This window comes from Dermacentor albipictus, chromosome 2 (assembly GCF_038994185.2).
Source record: "Dermacentor albipictus isolate Rhodes 1998 colony chromosome 2, USDA_Dalb.pri_finalv2, whole genome shotgun sequence".
Taxonomy (NCBI): domain Eukaryota; kingdom Metazoa; phylum Arthropoda; class Arachnida; order Ixodida; family Ixodidae; genus Dermacentor; species Dermacentor albipictus.
Window position 1 is genome coordinate 112,682,341 of NC_091822.1, and position 18,436 is coordinate 112,700,776.

At 44.5% G+C, this 18,436-nt stretch overlaps 1 protein-coding gene across 3 annotated transcripts in view; it reads left to right on the top strand.

The window, feature by feature from the left end:
- The first annotated feature begins 270 nt into the window (after nucleotides 1–270).
- Nucleotides 271–18,436, top strand: part of LOC135910944 (nose resistant to fluoxetine protein 6-like) — an 83,146-nt gene continuing 64,980 nt past the window's right edge. For all 3 annotated transcript variants that reach the window (XM_065443013.2, XM_070533019.1, XM_065443014.2), the window contains exons 1-2: nucleotides 271–634; nucleotides 17,318–17,529. In XM_065443013.2, the coding sequence (XP_065299085.1) occupies nucleotides 328–634; nucleotides 17,318–17,529 (519 nt within the window). In that variant the 5' untranslated portion in view covers nucleotides 271–327. The remainder of the gene's footprint in view (nucleotides 635–17,317; nucleotides 17,530–18,436) is intronic.

Genomic DNA, 18,436 nt, shown 5'->3' on the forward strand with positions numbered 1-18,436 from the left:
CTCGCTAACTTAGACGCGGTCTGCAATCGCGGCGCAGCTTGCTGCAAACATCCGGTGATGCCGTCTGCCTTTCGTTCGCTTCTGTTAGTTGAACGAACGTTCTTCTTGCCCCGGGAGAAGTTTTGCATCACGACTGAGTCATTGATTATACAGTCTGCTGCAACGAAATATTTCGAGTACGTACCAGTTTGTTCATAGACAGAATTCATGAGGCGGCTCTCGTCTTCTGCTGTCTAGATCATCAGTCGACGGTGAGCCGTCGATGGAGGCTCTGCTCCTGCTGCTATCGTGGTAGCCAAAACCCTCCACTTGCTGGCACACGCAACGATGGAAAACATGGTACTGGGCGCGCTGATATTGCTGTTGGCTCAACAAGCTGTGACGCAGAGTGCGACAAACACTTCCAGCGGTAGTAGACTCGTGTCAACTATGAAAATCGCGGGAACTAGGGGAAACATCCAAGACAACTCTGACTACATGTCGATGCTACGAGGCGCTTTAGCCCGTGGCTTCGCCAGCATTCCGGCTTCCGTGAAGTTCCAGCTGCTGAAAGCCGATGTGAGCCGGGAGTGTCAAGTGGGCCTGCTGCGATCGTTGCGTGGCTTTCTGAAGCTCGACCCGTGGGCTCTAAGACGTGAGTACGCATATCACATGTTTCTGCCTCAAGTGGCCGTATTGTGAGCAACAGTGAGCATCAAGCAACACAGGGCGTCAAACTACATTGAGTCAAATGTGCAGAGAGCACTTGCGAAAATGCTTCAATATCTCTGGTCGTCCTCAGGGCATCCCCTCAAATATAGAACTGCTTATTCGCAAACATCAAAGGCGCATAACAAATATTCCCTACGATTTAAGTATTCATTAGCTTTAAGACGCACCCATGCTTTAATATTGCTAGAGTGAAAAGTTGACGGCCGGCTACATGGCAGTGCCGCCTATTATCAGTGTCATGTTTCAGAATGAGCTGCGAATCACTTCCTCTACAAGAAATAAATATGGTACTGTGAGGGAAGTTGATGTATTTTTTGGTCTAAATGCGTTCTCGATGTGTTATCGCGTTATTTATTGCTCTACCGAACTCAGTCTCATTAGAGGGTATATTGTTGTCATGGCGTTTGTATTAGGGAAGTCTGGTAGAGTGCGTTAAGCTGGCCTTGTCGGCACATCATTGGGACGGTGACGCCTTGTGTCAGCGTCTTGTTTGTCGTGCTCTCACCGTCCCGTTTTATGCGCTGTTTGTTCCCGTCCTAAAGGTAGACGATCGCCTTGTTAGACCAAAAGCTAACACCGAAGGCTCCTCGACGCCCCACCCAGGATGCTACCACACCTATCACAAAATAGTTGCCATAGGTCGGGCTTTCTACAATCTCAACTCTCTCGCTATGAGAAAAGTCTGAAATGTAAAAAAAAAAATATTGGCCGACCTATCGTGGCTGTCAGACTAACCAAAATTGGGCGTCAGTTATGTCACAAAATATTCGTACAATGGATTGTGAGTCAATTGTGAATTGTCAGCATATATGAATTTAGTGAAATAAAAATGAGGACTACTTTTGTGCAATAAGTAGTGCCATGTAACCAAGAAACGTCTTTTTGATGACAAGGATTGTTTTTATTCGACGATTATTAGATGATTTGATTAGCAGTTACGATTAGAAAGGCTGAAATAATTTATTGTGGTTCACGCATCATAGTCGCAGGTGCTTTTGCGCCATAAAGCCCTACATAACTAATTGACTATCCCCCTAACATTCCTTTCAATGCGTCGACTCCAACGAAATTATAATAAAATCGTAGTAAGCAAACGTTACTAAGCGCTTAAAAGCGACCTTGAATTTTTTTCATAGTATTATGCAACCTCAAAACGCAGGCCGACACCTCGGCCCTTTTTAGTGCATATTACATGCGCATTAGCCTGCTCGGGTGCCTCTATCACCCTAGATAAATTGCGAATGATGGGGCCTCTAGTAGTTCACGACGGAATGTGAACAGAGACGGAACTTGGCGCTATCCTTACCGCGATTAGTTAGGTAATCTAAGAATTACCGAGAAAATGGGTCCTATTTTGTCTTTCAAGCCAGCCACTCAAAGCCGCTTGTAAAGCCTATGTCACGGAACCTACGACCATATAGCATCCTACAATCAGAAGGTCCCCTTCGCACTCTTGAAGAAGACTACAACATAGCTATTAGGTGGTTTCCTGGTCACTGTTAAGAACGGTCTCGGTGATGGTGCTGCCCGGTCTACCTGGCGTGCCAATGATACTGACCTAGCAGTTCGGATATGTCTGCTTAGAACGAACGCTGCAAGAACACTAGGATCACTGCCTCGTAACGGCAATCTACACGACTGAAACTCCCCCCTTCCCTCTGAATGTCACCTAATATTTATCGGCCCTTCCCAGAAGCGCCGTCTCTCAGAACGTTCCTACCGCGGCGATTCAACAGCACTGACTGACTTCTGGCTGGACGTGGCAAAGAGTGTGCACATCTTGTGACAGTTGCGTGTGCGTGCTGCTTATCGAACTTTTCCTCTGCATGTGTCTCCACTGCGATCATCAGTGCTTTCTACCACGACCCAGCTTAGAACCTCTGGATTTAACAATTTTGATGTCCAAAGTGCGTGCACCACAGCGACATTTGTCACATACCCGAGAAAGCGGTAGGTGTTACTGCAGTTCCTGATGTAAGCAGATTTCGGTAAGCGGTATTATATTCGATGTACGCCTCTCGATGAAGTGAGACTTTTCATTCCTTAGCCCCCTTTCCCTGTTTAGGGTAGTGAACCGGATTTGCGTCTTGTTGGCCTTTCATTCTTTTCGCACTGTTAATTAAATGTGGTTTCATTTCAGGTATCCAACAAGAGTGCTAAAAATATTTTTATGCTGTCGCAAGAAGCCATGAGGTGGAACGTTGTTGCTTCACATTGCATCCATCAGTCAACCTGTACCTTATACACCAGGTGTTTTAGAAATTGCGTTCGTTATTTCTTAAAAATAGCGAAAATTAGATAATGATTCTTTCCGCATTACTTTTAGCACGGAGGCATACATAAGAAAAGGACTCGATGTGCGATTTTTCAAGCAGTTATGCAGGTTGCACAAAGACACTTAAGGCCAGAAAGACCCTTACGTTTAGCTTCCGTGGGAGGCCTGAAGCGTACCATCTGAGGAGCTCGTACTCGTTTCCAGAATCGCTAGAAATTCTCGCTGCTAACTTTTACAGCATGAGAAATTCCGAAGACTAAGCTGTTTGGTTATCGACGGCACTGTACATAATGCATCTGCAGACAAAGTATGTGATGCTCGAGTCGCTCGGCATCACATACCACGCTCAGCATGGAGAAAAGACGGTGGTTCCGGCCTCTGTCCGCGACCGCCTGATCATCTCGCCGCTTCCCAAGAATATGCACCCGACGCACCACTCAGAGAGACGCAATAAATGAGCAAGCGACCTTCAAAAGCGGTTTGGCAACAGCAACGAGGCGGTGTACGTAGACGCTGCGAGGTATGGAGAAGGTAGCAGCGCACATGCGATCGCTGTTTTAGACCCCACGGCTACGTGCCTGTCGTGCGCCACGCTGACCACGGGACACATGGAGGAGGCCGAAGAAACCGCGATTGCCCAAGCACTCGCCGCGGTGCCGAACGCGGTGATCGTGATAAGCGACTCACAGGGGGCAATCCTCGGCTTTGGGTCTCGCGGGAAGTGGCCTGCAGACCGCAAATTTGTGACGACGTGACTTGTCATCGCCCTGGCAACCCGAAATTTCTACGGTCTTCCTCCTCTGGACCCCAGCACACACTCGCGGGCAACGAGGCGGCCCACACGACGGCTTGAGGTATCACACGCCGAGGCCCCGCAGAATATGACCCCACCGCCTCCACCCCCTAGAGCGGGACATAGAATCTGCCCGATCTGGACTACGACAGAATTACAGCAACAAGAATCACGATGGGCGTGGGGCGATCACCTGACCACGTTTAGAGACCTCACCGAACATTACAGACTCGAGAGACGGCCATTGCCGCTACCGCACGATAAATTAAACAGGAACAAGGCCATGACCTTACGCTTGCTCCAAACACACACCTACCCTAGCCCCGCCGTCTCACATCATTGCTGCCCGGGTTTATACTGAACCGATGCGTGTAAAACGTGCGGGCAGAGAGGAAAGCTGCGACACATGCTTTGGGAATGTGCCAGCAACAACTGTACTAAAATTACCTCTGTTCGTGATGCGTCCATAACCACGGCCGTTACCATTGTACATGAAGCCTCGAGCTCGCATCTTCCCGATGCCGCCCCAGCTGCGGGGGCCGCCCGGGACCTTCTCCATCGCCGTCACCGACGCTGGGAGGCGGCTTTCAAAAGTTCGCAATTGGAAGGTGAGGTCTGGGCCGTCCGGCAAGCCGAAGATGCCGCCCGACTCCAAGGACTTCGAGCCACCACCTGAGGCCACCACATCAAAACTGCCGGACCATTCTTTTTAATGAAGCTTTTTTTTTTCTTCAACAGAAATATGCAGTAATTCTGCTTCAGGTAGAATCCTCTTAGAGGCAAACATTATTTTCTACTAGAAAAAAATTAATAATATGACTAACGAAGTTTGTTTATTGAAAATTCAGTACCAGATGGCAGACGAAAAATTACTTGTTCAGATGCTCACAGTTACACATGCCTGGACAGAGTGCCCGTAGAAACGACCTCCTCGAGGGTAAAGTGGGCCGTTAAGTTTTTCTCTATTTACTTTACGTAATGAAAGTGGTTCCCCGGGAAAACTTCACTATACGCGTGACTGGGGCTGGCGGCGGCTCGTTAAGTGCATATTTCACAGGAGCAGAGTGCCGAAGAGAAGTATTTATTGCGAGGCGCACCATCACACAGCCCCTAACAGATTTTTCTTGAGAATCGGGCTCCTAAAAAGGAAGTAGGGCCGTTACGTCGCGCTCTGCTTACATTGTGTGGAGAAAACGGTGTTCTGGGTGAACGTGACTATGCCAGTGAGTGGCGTTGAAGAAAGCGGCAGGAGCGCATATTTCACAACCGCACTTCAACGCAAACACTGAAAGACCACACAATATAGCATTCACAGCCACGGTGTTAAAGACGCAAACGATGAAGATTTGCCATAGCTTATATTTGTAACTTATGGTTCCCAATAACACTTCGCCTCTAAGAATAAAAGCATCATAATTCAGACTGCCCACAAACTTCACGGACGCCTACTATACGTCTGAGCAAATTGCCAGCAGCAACGTCCGTCTTAGGAGCTGATCGCGAGGGTGTCCCATTTCTACTTGCAGCTATCGTGCCGATAGTGTGCGCTGGACTGCCAATGCACATCAATGGGGCTCACGTGTCGTCCCCGTGAAACAGAATTTCTTCTAGTGCATTGCGGCCGCGGAAATGATCGGCGTGACAGAATCTCATTTGGTCAAAAACATACGCTAAATACGTAATTGCTGATCTTCGGTTGATTATCTTTCCAGGGGACCGCATAACAGTTAGGGCTGAAACAAACAATGCTTACTCGTACGCTTTATGAGATTATCAGATTAGCGAAGCGTATTTCGTTCATTCCCGCGATATGTTCAGCGTAGTTCTACTTTCTGTGTCTCTGCATAGCTGTGAGATTAGATATTTGCTAAAAACGTGAAAGCCAGCTAGAATGACGGATCTAATAATATGCTTTTGATGGCGGTTCTTTGCGCAGACACCGTTTTCCTAGTTCGTCCCCTGCGCTGTATCTGATTCTCCTAAACTTTGCATTCCAGACAATAAACCAGTGGATGTCAGCCAGCGCCTTCCGTGCTGTCGCGCTCCCACCGTCGCATCTTAAGTGCTGTCTGTTCCCGTCCAGATCATGTGCCAACCAGACCCGTTTAGCAAATTCTTGCACTTTACGGTTGGTCGTAGAATGCTTTTAACTTGCGTAACAGAGACGCCCGTTTTGAAGGTGTCTAGGTGAACTTCTTTTGCGCGCTCTCATTTGTGTGAGCTGTCTTTTTCTTGAGTGTCCCTGCCCGTTCTGGATGTAGAAGTGAGAACAATTCTGCTGGCATCTGCTCTGTGAATGTATGTGCAGTGGTCCAGCATCCAAACACGTTGTCGTCTTGTTGAATATTTGCTAGCGGGTTTCTTTTTACATAATTCCATCTGCATATGGTAAAAGTTCCAGTGGTTGTACTGCACTTTCAGCCGCCTCATGTGATTGTTGGTGGTCAGGAGAAATTAGTTGGTACTTATCTCCATTTTCTTTTAGAAAATTCAGAAATTCTTGTGCGCAAGACTGAAGGTCATTATCTTTTACAATATCGTGTGACAATCCGTGCGCAGCAAACGCACTCGTATACCACCTGTTTTCAATTGCATTGCGCACATTAATAGAGTTCATAATTTTTACTCGAAGCCACTGTGAGCGGGAGTCTACAAATCTAAAAAATTATTCGCCATTTTCTTTGCAAAAAAATAACTGCGCTCTATTCCACGATTTTTACACTGTCTCCACGGCTGCAGCAAAGTGCGCTCACATAAAGGAGCAACAGTGGAAGACATCGAACTCTCTAGCGATCTGCTCTGTACAGTGATCTATGCAGGGTCGGCCGGCCACTGTACTGACAACCGACTTTGACAACCTCGTTTTGGAGCTCGACGATAACCACAACGCAATCATTCTGCACCATACAACACATGTGAAATATCATTTCTAACCCCTTTACGAAATATCACTTTAGCTCGTCAGATATTTTGTTCGGCCAGCTGCTGTACCTGAAGTCACGTACAACGCTCATGACATTGCAATTGGTTGTCGACTGTTAAACCTCTTTAACTTTGACAGGGATTGTTACGTACAGGCAATCTTTTCCCCTTCCTCGGCGTATTGAGATAGGGGGAGCTTCGACAAAGCTTCAGCGTTGCCATTGGCATGCCTTGCATTGTATATGGCTTGGTAACGGTATTTTAACAGCACATGTAGCTAACAATGCTCTCGGCCGGCAACCCACAGAGCTTGCGGGATGCTTCATGTCAAAAAGTATCGTCAGCAGTTGGTTATCAGCGAGAATTAGAAGCCTTCATCCACACAATTATTCAATATATGTTTTGATTTCAAAGTAATTGTAAGTCCTTTTTTTCTCGAGTTGCGCCTAATAGCGCTTTGTCGGGGTTACTGATTGCAATGCAAAACCCATAGGTTTCGCATTTCTATCCACCACATGTGAAAACAGTGCTCCCAAACCCAAAAAACGGACGCAAGCCGTTTTTCACAGGACACAGCTCTAGTACTCGGATAGCAACTGGTTTCGATTGTATTGGGCTCTGTAATAGATTTAACAATTTTTACTGCAAGCCACCGTGGGCGAGTGTCTACAAACAGAAATGATTCGCCATGTTGAGGACCATATGACGTGTATTTGGAATTTTCAGAACACTTATTCCACGAGTTCAACCATTAACATCTACTTTCCTTCCCTAGCAAGTTGTGTAATGGCTGAAAAAGCAATGTCACGTTGGGCAGAAACTTCCCGTATAAGTTAATTAAACGAAGGAATGCTTACAGCTGAGAGACATGTTGGTGTTGTTGTTGTAGCCTGTCACACGTGTGGGGACCCATGATGGCGGATTGGCGAAGAAATGGGGGGATGGTTTCAAATTAATATGGAGCATGAATTTCCTAATATCTATGAAATTAGCATTGAATAGCGTGAAATTACCTGTTGAAATAAAATCAGGGAAGTCATATGCAATGAGTAATAATTAATCTAACAGTACAAAAAAATCGAATTTAGCATGGTATTCGTTTAGAATCTGTCAGAAGTGTTTGGACAACGAAGCAAGCATCCCTGTGGCTGAATCCCAAAATGGACGCCCCGAATAAAATAATAGCGGGTTCTGTCAAGTCGAGGCCAATTCTTTGAAAAAGATATTTCCAACAATCTTTTTCTCGCCGCAGTAAAGCGGCGACAAAATAGAAGAAAGGGATGTATCGTCTTCTCCTCTTTACAAAATGAACACACGGAAGAAAGAACCAAACCTGACCTGTGTAAGTAGAAATTCAGGGAGGGAAGGCGGCAACCTAATTTGGTGAGAGAGACCGAAAGCATCTTTGTGTAACAGGATTCGCTACGCAAGGAAAATGTCAGGTGCTTATAATTTGAAGAAGCAGTCAGATTTAGGTTTCGTAAGGCTATTTTATTTGATGGCATTCGAAATCTCGCCACCGTGATCTGTGCTGCCACTGGTAGAATAGGCAAAACAGGGCCGGAAAGTGATGTCTTTGCCAGTGGATCGGCAGTTTCGTTAAAAGACAGGCCTTGATGACAAGGCACCCATATCAAATGAACACATTGCACATAAGCAGGAACTAGCAAGTGGAAGAATTTTAGCATAGGTGAATCATTAGTAGCGGTAAGAAAAGAGCATGTAGAAAGGGAGTCAGTAAGAAAGCAGCTGTTGCAATAATTTGGTCTGATTTAAGTAAAGCTAGGATTACTACTAAAAACTCGGTCAGAAAAATAGGCACAAAATCAGGCAATCTTACAGAAAAATACCAGTTGAGTGTAGGACAAAATATTCCAGTGCTAGTTTTTTCCTCGGCCTCTGATGCAATGATAATGTTTGTTTCTAGGGTGCTTAGGTGGTCTGGCAACAGGACGTTTAATATGCCGCAAGGGAGTAGTATCGCGTGGTTTGGGAAAATATTATCGAACCTGATCTATGGGTAATTTTAATTCATATTTTAGGAAGCACATCGCGAATTTTCCCATTTAGTGGTTCAATTAGTGCTTGCAGAAATATATTTTATGGAGGTTCATATAGGAGGTTCTGGTCAAGTACTGCACCAGGGTGGCCAATCTTGTTCTGGTGACAGAGTGCGTAACTGGCGCTGGTCACCAGGATCAGGCCACACTCTCGGGCTGTTTATGCAATTTTATGAACACGCGGATTTTTTTTATTCCGATAGAAAATTGCACGCCACCGGTATTTCAACCACGGTCCTCTTGCGCGCCAGGCGGATGTTCTACCTCTACGCCACCGCTGCACTCCGGACTGGCTGCCATTGGAATCGGAACCTGGCAATGTTTAACGCAAGAACGTTATCTAGTGAGGCGAGTCTAGCAGTGCTATTGGAGGAATTAGAGGGTAGTAAATGGGATATAATTAGGCTCAGTGAAATTAGGAGGACGAAAGAAGCATATACACTGCAGAAAAGCGGGGACGTCCTGTGTTACCGAGGCTTAGCGGAGAGACCGGAACTAGGAGTCGGATTCCTGATTATAAAGATAGAGCTGGTAACATACACGAATTCTATAGCATTCACGAGAGGGTTGCAGGTCTTGTTGTGAAACTTAATAAGAGGTACAAATTGACGATCGTGCAGGTCTACGCCCTTACATCCAGTCATGATGACCAGGAAATCGAAAGCTTCTGTGAAGACGTGGAATCGGCGATGGGTAAAGTAAAAGAAAAATACACTATACTGATGGGCGACTTCAACGCCAGGGTAACCAAGAAGCAGGCTGGAGACAAGTCAATGGGGGAATATGGCATAGGCTCTAGGAACAGCAGGGGAGAGTTATTAGTAGAATTTGCAGAAAAGAATTTTATGCGGATAATGAATACCTTTTTCCGCAAGCGGGTTAGCCGAAAGTGGGCGTGGAGGAGCCCGAAATGTGAGACTAAAAATGAAATAGACTTTATATTTTGCGCTAACCCTGGCATCATACAAGATGTGGACGTGCTCGGCGAGGTGCGCTGCAGTTACCATAGGATGGTAAGAATTAGAATTACCCTAGACTTGAGTAAGGAAAGGAAGAAAGTGGTACATAAGAAGATCAATGAGTTAGTGGTAAGAGGGAAAGTGAAGGCATTCCGGATCAAGCTAAAGAACAAGTATTCGGCTTTAACACAGGAAGAGGACCTTCGTGTTGAAGCAATGAACGACAATCTTATGGGCGGTGGTAAGAAGTCGGTTCGACAGGATACCAGTAAGCTATCGCAGGAGACGAAAGATCAGATCAAGAAACGCCAATGCATGAAACCCTCTAACCCTACAGCTAGAATGGAACTGGCAGAACTTTCCAAGTTAATCAACAAGAGTAAGACAGCTGACAGAAGAAAGTATAATATGGATAGAATTGAACATGCTCTCAGGAACGGAGGAAGCCTAAAAGCAGTGAAGAAGAAACTACGATTAGGCAAGAATCAGATGCATGCATTAAGAGACAAAGACGGCAACATCATTACTAATATGGATGAGATAGTTCAAGTGGCTCAGGAGTTCTATATAGATTTATACAGTACCAGTGCTACCCACGACGATAATGGAAGAGAGAAAAGTCTAGAGTAATTTGAAATCCCACAAGTAACGCCGGAAGAAGTAAAGCCATGGAAGCTATGCAAAGGGGGAAGGCAGCTGGGGAGGATCAGGTAACAGTGCATTTGTTGAAGGATGGTGGGCAGATTGCTATAGATAAACTGTCCACTCTGTATACGCAATGCCTCATGACCACGAGCATACCGGTATCTTGGAAGAACGCCAACATAATCCTAATCCATAAGAAAGGGAACGCCAAAGACTTGAAAAATTATAGACCGATCAGCATACTGTCCGTTGCCTACAAAGGCTTTACTAAGGTAATTGCAAATTGAATCAGGAAACCTTAGACTTCTGTCAGCCAAAGGACCAGGCATGATTCCGTAAGGGCTACTCAATAATAGACCATATTCGCAGTATCAATCAGGTGATAGAGAAATGTTCGGAATATAACCAACACTTATATATAGCTTTCATTGATTACGAGAGAACGTTTGATTCAGTCTAACCCTCAGCAGTCATGGAGGCATTACGGAATCAGAGTGTAGGCGAGCCGTAGGTAAAAATATTGAAAGATATCTATAGCAGCTCCACAGCCACCGTAGTCCTCCATAAATAAAGCAACGAAATCCCAATAAAGAAAGGCGTCAAACAGGGAGATACGATCTCTCCAATGCTATTCACAGCGTGTTTACAGTAGGTATTCAGAGACCTCAATTGCGAAGAATCGGGGATAAGACTTAATGGAGAATACCTTAGCAACCTGCGATTGGCTGATGATATTGCCTTGCTTAGAAACTCACGGGACCAATTGTAATGCATGCTCACTGACATGAAGAGGTAAATCAGACGGGTGGGTCTAGAAATTAATCTGCAGAAGACTTAATTAATATTTAACAGTCTCGGAAGAGAACAACAGTTTACGATAGGTAGCGAGGCACTGGAAGTGGTAAGGGAATACATCTACTTAGGGCAGGTAGTGACCACGGATCCGGATCATGAGACTGAAATAACCAGAAGAATAGGAATGGGCTGAGGTGCGTTTGGCAGGCATTCTCAAATCATGAACAGCAGGTTGCCACTATCCCTCAAAAGGAAAGTGTATAACAGCTGTGTGTTACCAGTACTCACATATGGGGCGGAAACCTGGAGGCTTACGAAAAGGGTTCTGCTGAAATTGAGGACGACGCAACGAGCTATGGAAAGAAGAATGATAAGTGTAACGTTAAGGGATAAGAAAAGAGCAGGTTGGGTGAGGCAACAAACGCGGGTAAATGACATCTTAGTTGAAATCAAGAAAAAGAAATGGGCATGGGCCGGACATGTAATGAGGAGGGAAGATAACCGATGGTCATTAAGGGTTACGGACTGGATTCCAAGGGAAGGGAAGCGTAGCAGGGGGCGGCAGAAAATTAGGTGGGCGGATGACATTAAGACGTTTGCAGGGACAACATGGCCACAATTAGTACATGACCGGGGTAGTTGGAGTAGTATGGGAGAGGCTTTTGCCCTGCAGTGGGTGTAACCAGGCTGATGATGATGATGTTGATGATGACGATGATGATGACGATGATGGTGGTGATGATGGTGATGAATCTACGTTGTATGAAACCTGGGCCAATGAGCAGGAAAAATAATTCTGGTTTGGAAGTAAAAATTATTTGAGAGCGGTTTCATGGTGATTAATATAGCTTTAAGAAAGTCTGAACGGTCACAAGGTGCCGAACGGTTAGGTAGTGGCCGAAGCTTGTATGATGGAACACCTCAGAATGAAGCACATCCAAATTCTAACACCGCGCGAACGTACATTTTATGTACCATTAAGAGGGATTTTCTTCGTATGCCTGTTCTCCGATTGCTCAACTTGCGCAAATTGCCCATTGTACGAGCTCCTTTTGCCGCAATATAATCATTATGCGGCCGCCAGTTAAGATTTCCGTTGTAAATAACTCCAAGGTACTTGAGTGACTCTACTTGTGGGATATATCCGAGATGATAGCTAAGCTATATGCATACTGGGTCTTTAACGGGAAAGAACAAGGACAGAACAATTATTAGCATTCAGGTTTAAATGTAAGCTATATAGCCAGCCTTCAAGTGCTCTTAGATATGACTGCAAAATTTCGTAAAGAGAGTATATGTCACTAGGCATACCAAAAAAGGCAATGTTATCAGCACAAACGTAGGTAGTGACACCTTGGTGAACGGGGATTTTGCTCAGTAAAAGAATAAATTATTCTGGTGAAAGTACGGATCCCTGAGGCGCACCTCATGTTTGCTTGTGTTTACTAGAAGAATAGCCACCTCGAAAACAAAAGAATTTCCTGTCTTAAAAATCCATGCACCCATGCTACAATATATTCTGGAAAGGAATGGCCCTGTAACCGATTTGTTAATATTGTGTGTTCAATGCTGTCATAGGCTATACATATATGTAATGTAAGCAAAGGGGCATATTACTTTTTCGGTCGGGCCATTTTAAAACGATCTTTAAGGTCTACATGTGCGTGGCATATTGAACAGCTAGATCTATATCCAATTTTACAAGGACTCAACAATTGATTTTCGTCAATAAACTCTTATATGCCCGTGAAGCATTTTTTCAATACGTTTCACTATGTTAGTTGAACGCGATTGGTCTGATGTCGATAGCATACCCTGCCCTTCGCTTTTTATTTAACGGAATAATTTTGGCGATCTTCCATTCTTGTGGAACCCATGCATTACTAACAGAGTAGTTTGCAAACTTCAGTAGCACACTTGGAGCTTCTTGAATGAAAATCTTTAACATTGCATTTGTTATTTTGCCCGGGCCAAGCGCTGAAGTCGGCAACCGTAACATGGCCTGTGCTACTTCCGAATAAGATGTCTCTTTGTTGTCCGAGAATGCAGGACCAAAGACAGAAGTTTGAAGGCGCGTTGTGAACCGGCTCTCCTATCCTTTAGCCAATAGCTCTAAGGATGCCTGCATTTCCTGTGAGGTATAGACGATTGAATCTACATTAACGATAATTGGGAGTCTGTTTCTAAAACCAAGGTAATAAATAAAGCCCGTTTGTTTTTGGATTCAGATAGATATTCGAAATATTTTTTATCGTACTCATCTTTTGCATGTTTACGGTACGTTTGAAGGTTGCAGAAACAAATTGATAATATTTCCAATTTTGCGGGCTCTGATTATGTAGAAACTTTCTTCCAAGCAGCTTTCCTTTTTCGATTAACTAGTGTGCGCTGACTGTTCCACCGGGGACTAGATGAAGCACGCTGAGCTGCCTGCATTACGAATTCAGACTTTTGTTGGGACATCTGTAACGCTGAATAAATATTCAAGCCAACTTCTTAGTAATTACTTTTAGCTAATGACGCAATGGTTGAGGACAAGAAGTCTTTACATTTGTTGCAGTCCACAAATATTCTGCCGTGTCGTTCAACTGATATTAAAGGGCGTGCAGTTTCAAAGTACACCGGGAGATGATCACGGTTTGTACAGAAATTAATCGTAGTCCAATATGTCGCGGCGATACTTGTGCTAGAAAACGTGAGATATAATACTGAGCGAGATTGCCCACGGCCAAACGTAGGTCCTCTGATATTAAGGCATGAAATATTTTTTCTCTATGGTCCAGTCCCATAGACATGTCCCAAATGCATCTGTTCTTTAACCCCATGACACGTGATGCGAGTAGAAGTCACCAGTAAGGATGACTTCATTTTTGCAGCTGGCAAGCGCACTATCCGATTAGTATGTACTATGTACGCCCGTAGAGAAATAAGCATTTATAATCGAAAATGAACGGTAGCTGGCATGCTAAGGCACACTGCCAAAAGTTCACATCCCGGAGGCAGTACCTTGAAAGCTGTTTTCACCTGATGACAGAATTTAGATGACAACAAAATCATTAAACTACCTCCTAGAGAACGGTGATCTGATCGAAAAGATCAAAAATCTTGAAAATTTTTCTCAGGAGTAAGCCAGCTTTCCTGTAATATTATGACGTCAGGATCAAGATGAGTTAAGCTATTTAAGTCTGTTGAAGCAGAAAGCAAGGAACGGCAGTTCCACTTTAGCACTTATTAAAAAGCTATGGTGATGATCTAATTGATCTATTTACTTCAGCGACTACCGTCGCAATGTATGCCAAAATGAGAAATAGGATTACCTCTTTTGTTTTTAGTATATGGACATGACGGAGTTACTGGCAACCCATTTTGCTTTTGCGGCCTCGTATTATGACCTGTTTCCATGTCAACCTGTGAGTCTGACTGACGCGAAGGACAAGAAGCGGATCCAACAAATGTTGTGTCCGATCTGGTACTCGGCGCTAGGACTGAACTGCCTACCTGTTCTGCAGCACAAGCGATCGATTTCGTGATTGGCGTTGCAAATGTTGGCAACAGCTCTGTCATCTGCGCAGTAAACACTCGTGAAATGCATCCGGTAACACCTGTGACAATATGTTGCATAGCCTTTGTCATTGCTTTTCTACCGCTGATTTAAGGAGTTTAGACAATTTGTCTTCGTGTAAAGTAGATTGCCTCGCAGTGACGCCAGCGTATCCAAAGGCTCTTTCCTTGACGGCTGCAATAGCTTCTCGCCGTGGACATCGTCGCCTGTCAATTATCTCGACTGCCTGTATTTCATTAGCTTTTGCCGAGCAGTTTCTATAGTCAACCGCATTGTTTTCTCCACATAGGCAGTACGTTTTGGCTTCAGCTGTGCACTCACTGGGGGAATGATCTTCCCCACAGGGGAGACAGGGTGCATTTTAATTACAGCCTCCTGCACTGTGGCCAAAAGGCCAACAGTTGCGACACTGAAGTCGACAGGAAGCGAGAGGTTTCACTCTAAAAATAAGTGGCCACACTTTTATTACTGATGGCAGGACATGCCAGCAAACGTAGCAATAACCGGTGCAGTGGCAACTTTTTCCCCGTTTACGAGTCGGTTACATTGGTATGCAGCTATGACAAGAGCCTCAGACAGTTTCTCCAACCTCAGTTGGGCTCAATTGCGAGTTTGCGCCCCGGACATTGCCTTTAGTGCATGTTAGATGAGGAGGAATAAACGCACTCACGGAGGCAGATGCGAAAGTCTTACACTTCAGGAGGTCTGCAACACAGGTCGAATCTGATGACCTACAAGCTATCCCACAACTTCCAAATTTCCGGACATCGCGTATCATGTGGAAGTGACGCGTCATGGCTTGGATCTCGGCCTGAACAGCATGCGGGTTGTTAATCCGGATGAATCCACCTCTCGAGGGCGCCAGCGGGGCAGGAATGCTGCTAACACCACTGCGGAAGTAAGATTGCAAAGGCAAATTATCAGTAGAAAGGGAGGCTAACCAAGGGCTGGGCCCTTGCCCAGGAGCGTTTTTAAGCATCAGCGCTGCTTAAATCGCTAGATAAGTCCTACACAATAAGATAAGTCAGATAACTAGATCAAATTCATCCAAAACTCAGCCAAAGCACCAAGCAAGTTCAAGCTTGGGCACACCGGGGCGGAGAACGAAGTTCTTCCATCTTTTGGTTGGGGAGCGTGCATGATGGCTTTCTCCTTTTCTGGCACCAGCTGCTACGCGCTACGGTCAATTTTGTGTCTGAAATAACGAACTTCGCTTCAAAATCACCTAAATTTTACTGGAATAATGCCCATTCTTTGAAAAAACTGCTTCAGCACCTTTATCTTTAGCGCCTTTTTAGGTTCTCGCTTGTATTTTCCCAAAATTAGGACATATGTGTACCTTACGGTACAAGGAGCGGATCGCAAAATCTTGTTCATAAGACTTCTTACTCCGTATGACAGTCTTTTAAATCAAAACAAACTCAATTGGCTCTTCACTGTTAAGAGCTCTTGGGCTTGTTTTCAAGCAGAAGTGGAATGTAGCTCTTGCAGATATATAGAACAGTGGAACCTGTGCCTCTTACTATGGACACCAAAATGCCCTCTGGCATATGCAGTGGGTGATGATCCCCCACTGAGCGCGGATTAGCAGTTATTCTGTGATCCCTTCAGGTCATTGTAGAGTCGCCTTTCTTTGGCACGATTGATTGTTGCCACCGTGAATGTGGGCCATTCTATGTGTTTGACTCGATATACGACGTCAGTTCTTCCGAGGTCGTGTAATACTTTATCAACTTGCTGAACTGGTATAGCCTTAAGAAAGAGGCAACTTGTCATACATGAGAATAATCCTTCCACTGAAGCCCGTTATGGTACTGTACTCTTTCTGAAACATGTCATAGCACTTTTTCATGACAGATTCTTCTGGTGAACACGGTACTCTGGTACTATAATCGGCCACAAATTATATACATTTAATAACCTGATAACCTAATAATTAATAACCTGATAACCTAATAATTATATACATTTAATTCTGGGCTTACAGATATACCATGAAACACGAGAACAATTGCTGTGCATATGAGTTGGGTTGATTTGCTTTTCACCCCATTGATGTGTAGCCAAATGTACATAAATGAAAAAGGGTAATGGGATAAAAACTTCACTTGAGTGCCTTGACAAAGCCCCACTACCACAACTGAAAACAATAGCAGAAGAAAATGACACACAAATCAGTCCTGTAGTACACATCATCAAGGCACTGTTTACAAGGAACATGCACAAAGCTAATCGTTCCGAATAGAATTAGGTAAACCAAATAAAGCACAGTAAACAGAAAAATAGTACACATTCGAATGCAGCATTTAAATGATATCACATCTTTTATAAATAGCATAAATTCTGACCTGTTGGCTTATACTTGTTTGCAGCGTATCGAATAGAGTAGTACATAAATGAAAACCATAATTTCTACATACATACAGCCTCGCAGTTTATTGTGAATTCAAAGAATACAGCTCACTTACGTTTTATTTCCGTGAATTATGTGACACCGTGAATAGAATACCCATTCTGTGAATTGTTTGCCTCGCTAAATGACCACGAATATCGACTTTTCTACCACCTAATCTAGCGACTTCGTTTCACGTACAGTTTTCGACGCGTCTGGAAAGTACCCGACGGGATTGTTGCAAGGCTCACGTGCTGACATGGGAGCCTTCGACGAGTGCCTCGAAACAGAGGCGCATGACAAAAGCGGAAACGTGTTCACTCGAGGCCAGTATTGCAACTTCGTTGCCTACATCAAGAATAGCACTGCCGCGAAAGGCACTATTGAGGCCTTGTCAAATGTCCTGCACCCGAAGGTAAGGAATATTTCTATTGGCTTATTAGTACTGGCAGCGTAACCATCTTGACTGGTGCAGCCAACGCAGTTCCGGATGCATTCCATTCAGACGTAGAAGAAATGACACGTCAAAGCACAGCCTATGGCGTACATACTTATGGCGAGATCAAAAGACACGTGTACCTGAAAACCGCGATAAGTGACTGGCGTCATCGCTTACACTTAAGTACCTGTGGCAAATTTCTTTCTGCGGTGTGTTGGAATATGAAATTTTATAAGAGTTCCTCTGCATGTTTTGCAGGTTTTGCCTCGGAAAGCGTAGACGGCTGATCTCAAAAACACACAAGAACAATGCACTGAGACGCATGGCACTTGGAAACACGTGGTGTTTCTTTGATAATCTTACAAATTACTAATATACTGTTACATAGACCATAAAACTCAGGAATGTGCCTAATATGAAACTTTACACAAAGCTGGTTTCCTTGCAACACCGTAACTGTGTCGGAAGAAGTTCCCTTTATCGACAGTATTCGTCCGGATTACAGTGACACCACAGATTTCATGCAACAGTGGACTATAGTACCTAAAAAGCAAGGAGTGAAGGACAACACACAAAAGATACCAGACGCATAAGAAACATGCACAATATTTACTGCTGCTCAAAGAATGTGGTTTTGATGGTTTTTACACTGTATGTTCCCTCTTTGTAACGGTCGTCGAACAAGCATTGTCTCTGACGCCAACATTTTAACAAGGATACTTCCACAGCATAACGATGAGCAGTTGCATAAAGAAGTAGGGTGACAAGTCGAAATGTTCGCTCATAATTCTGTCACGATTTCGAGGGAGTCGAGGAAAGCTGTGGCGCTCTGTTCTGCTGGTTGGAAATACAAAGTGAAAACTTTGTTGCTTATTGTTTTTCA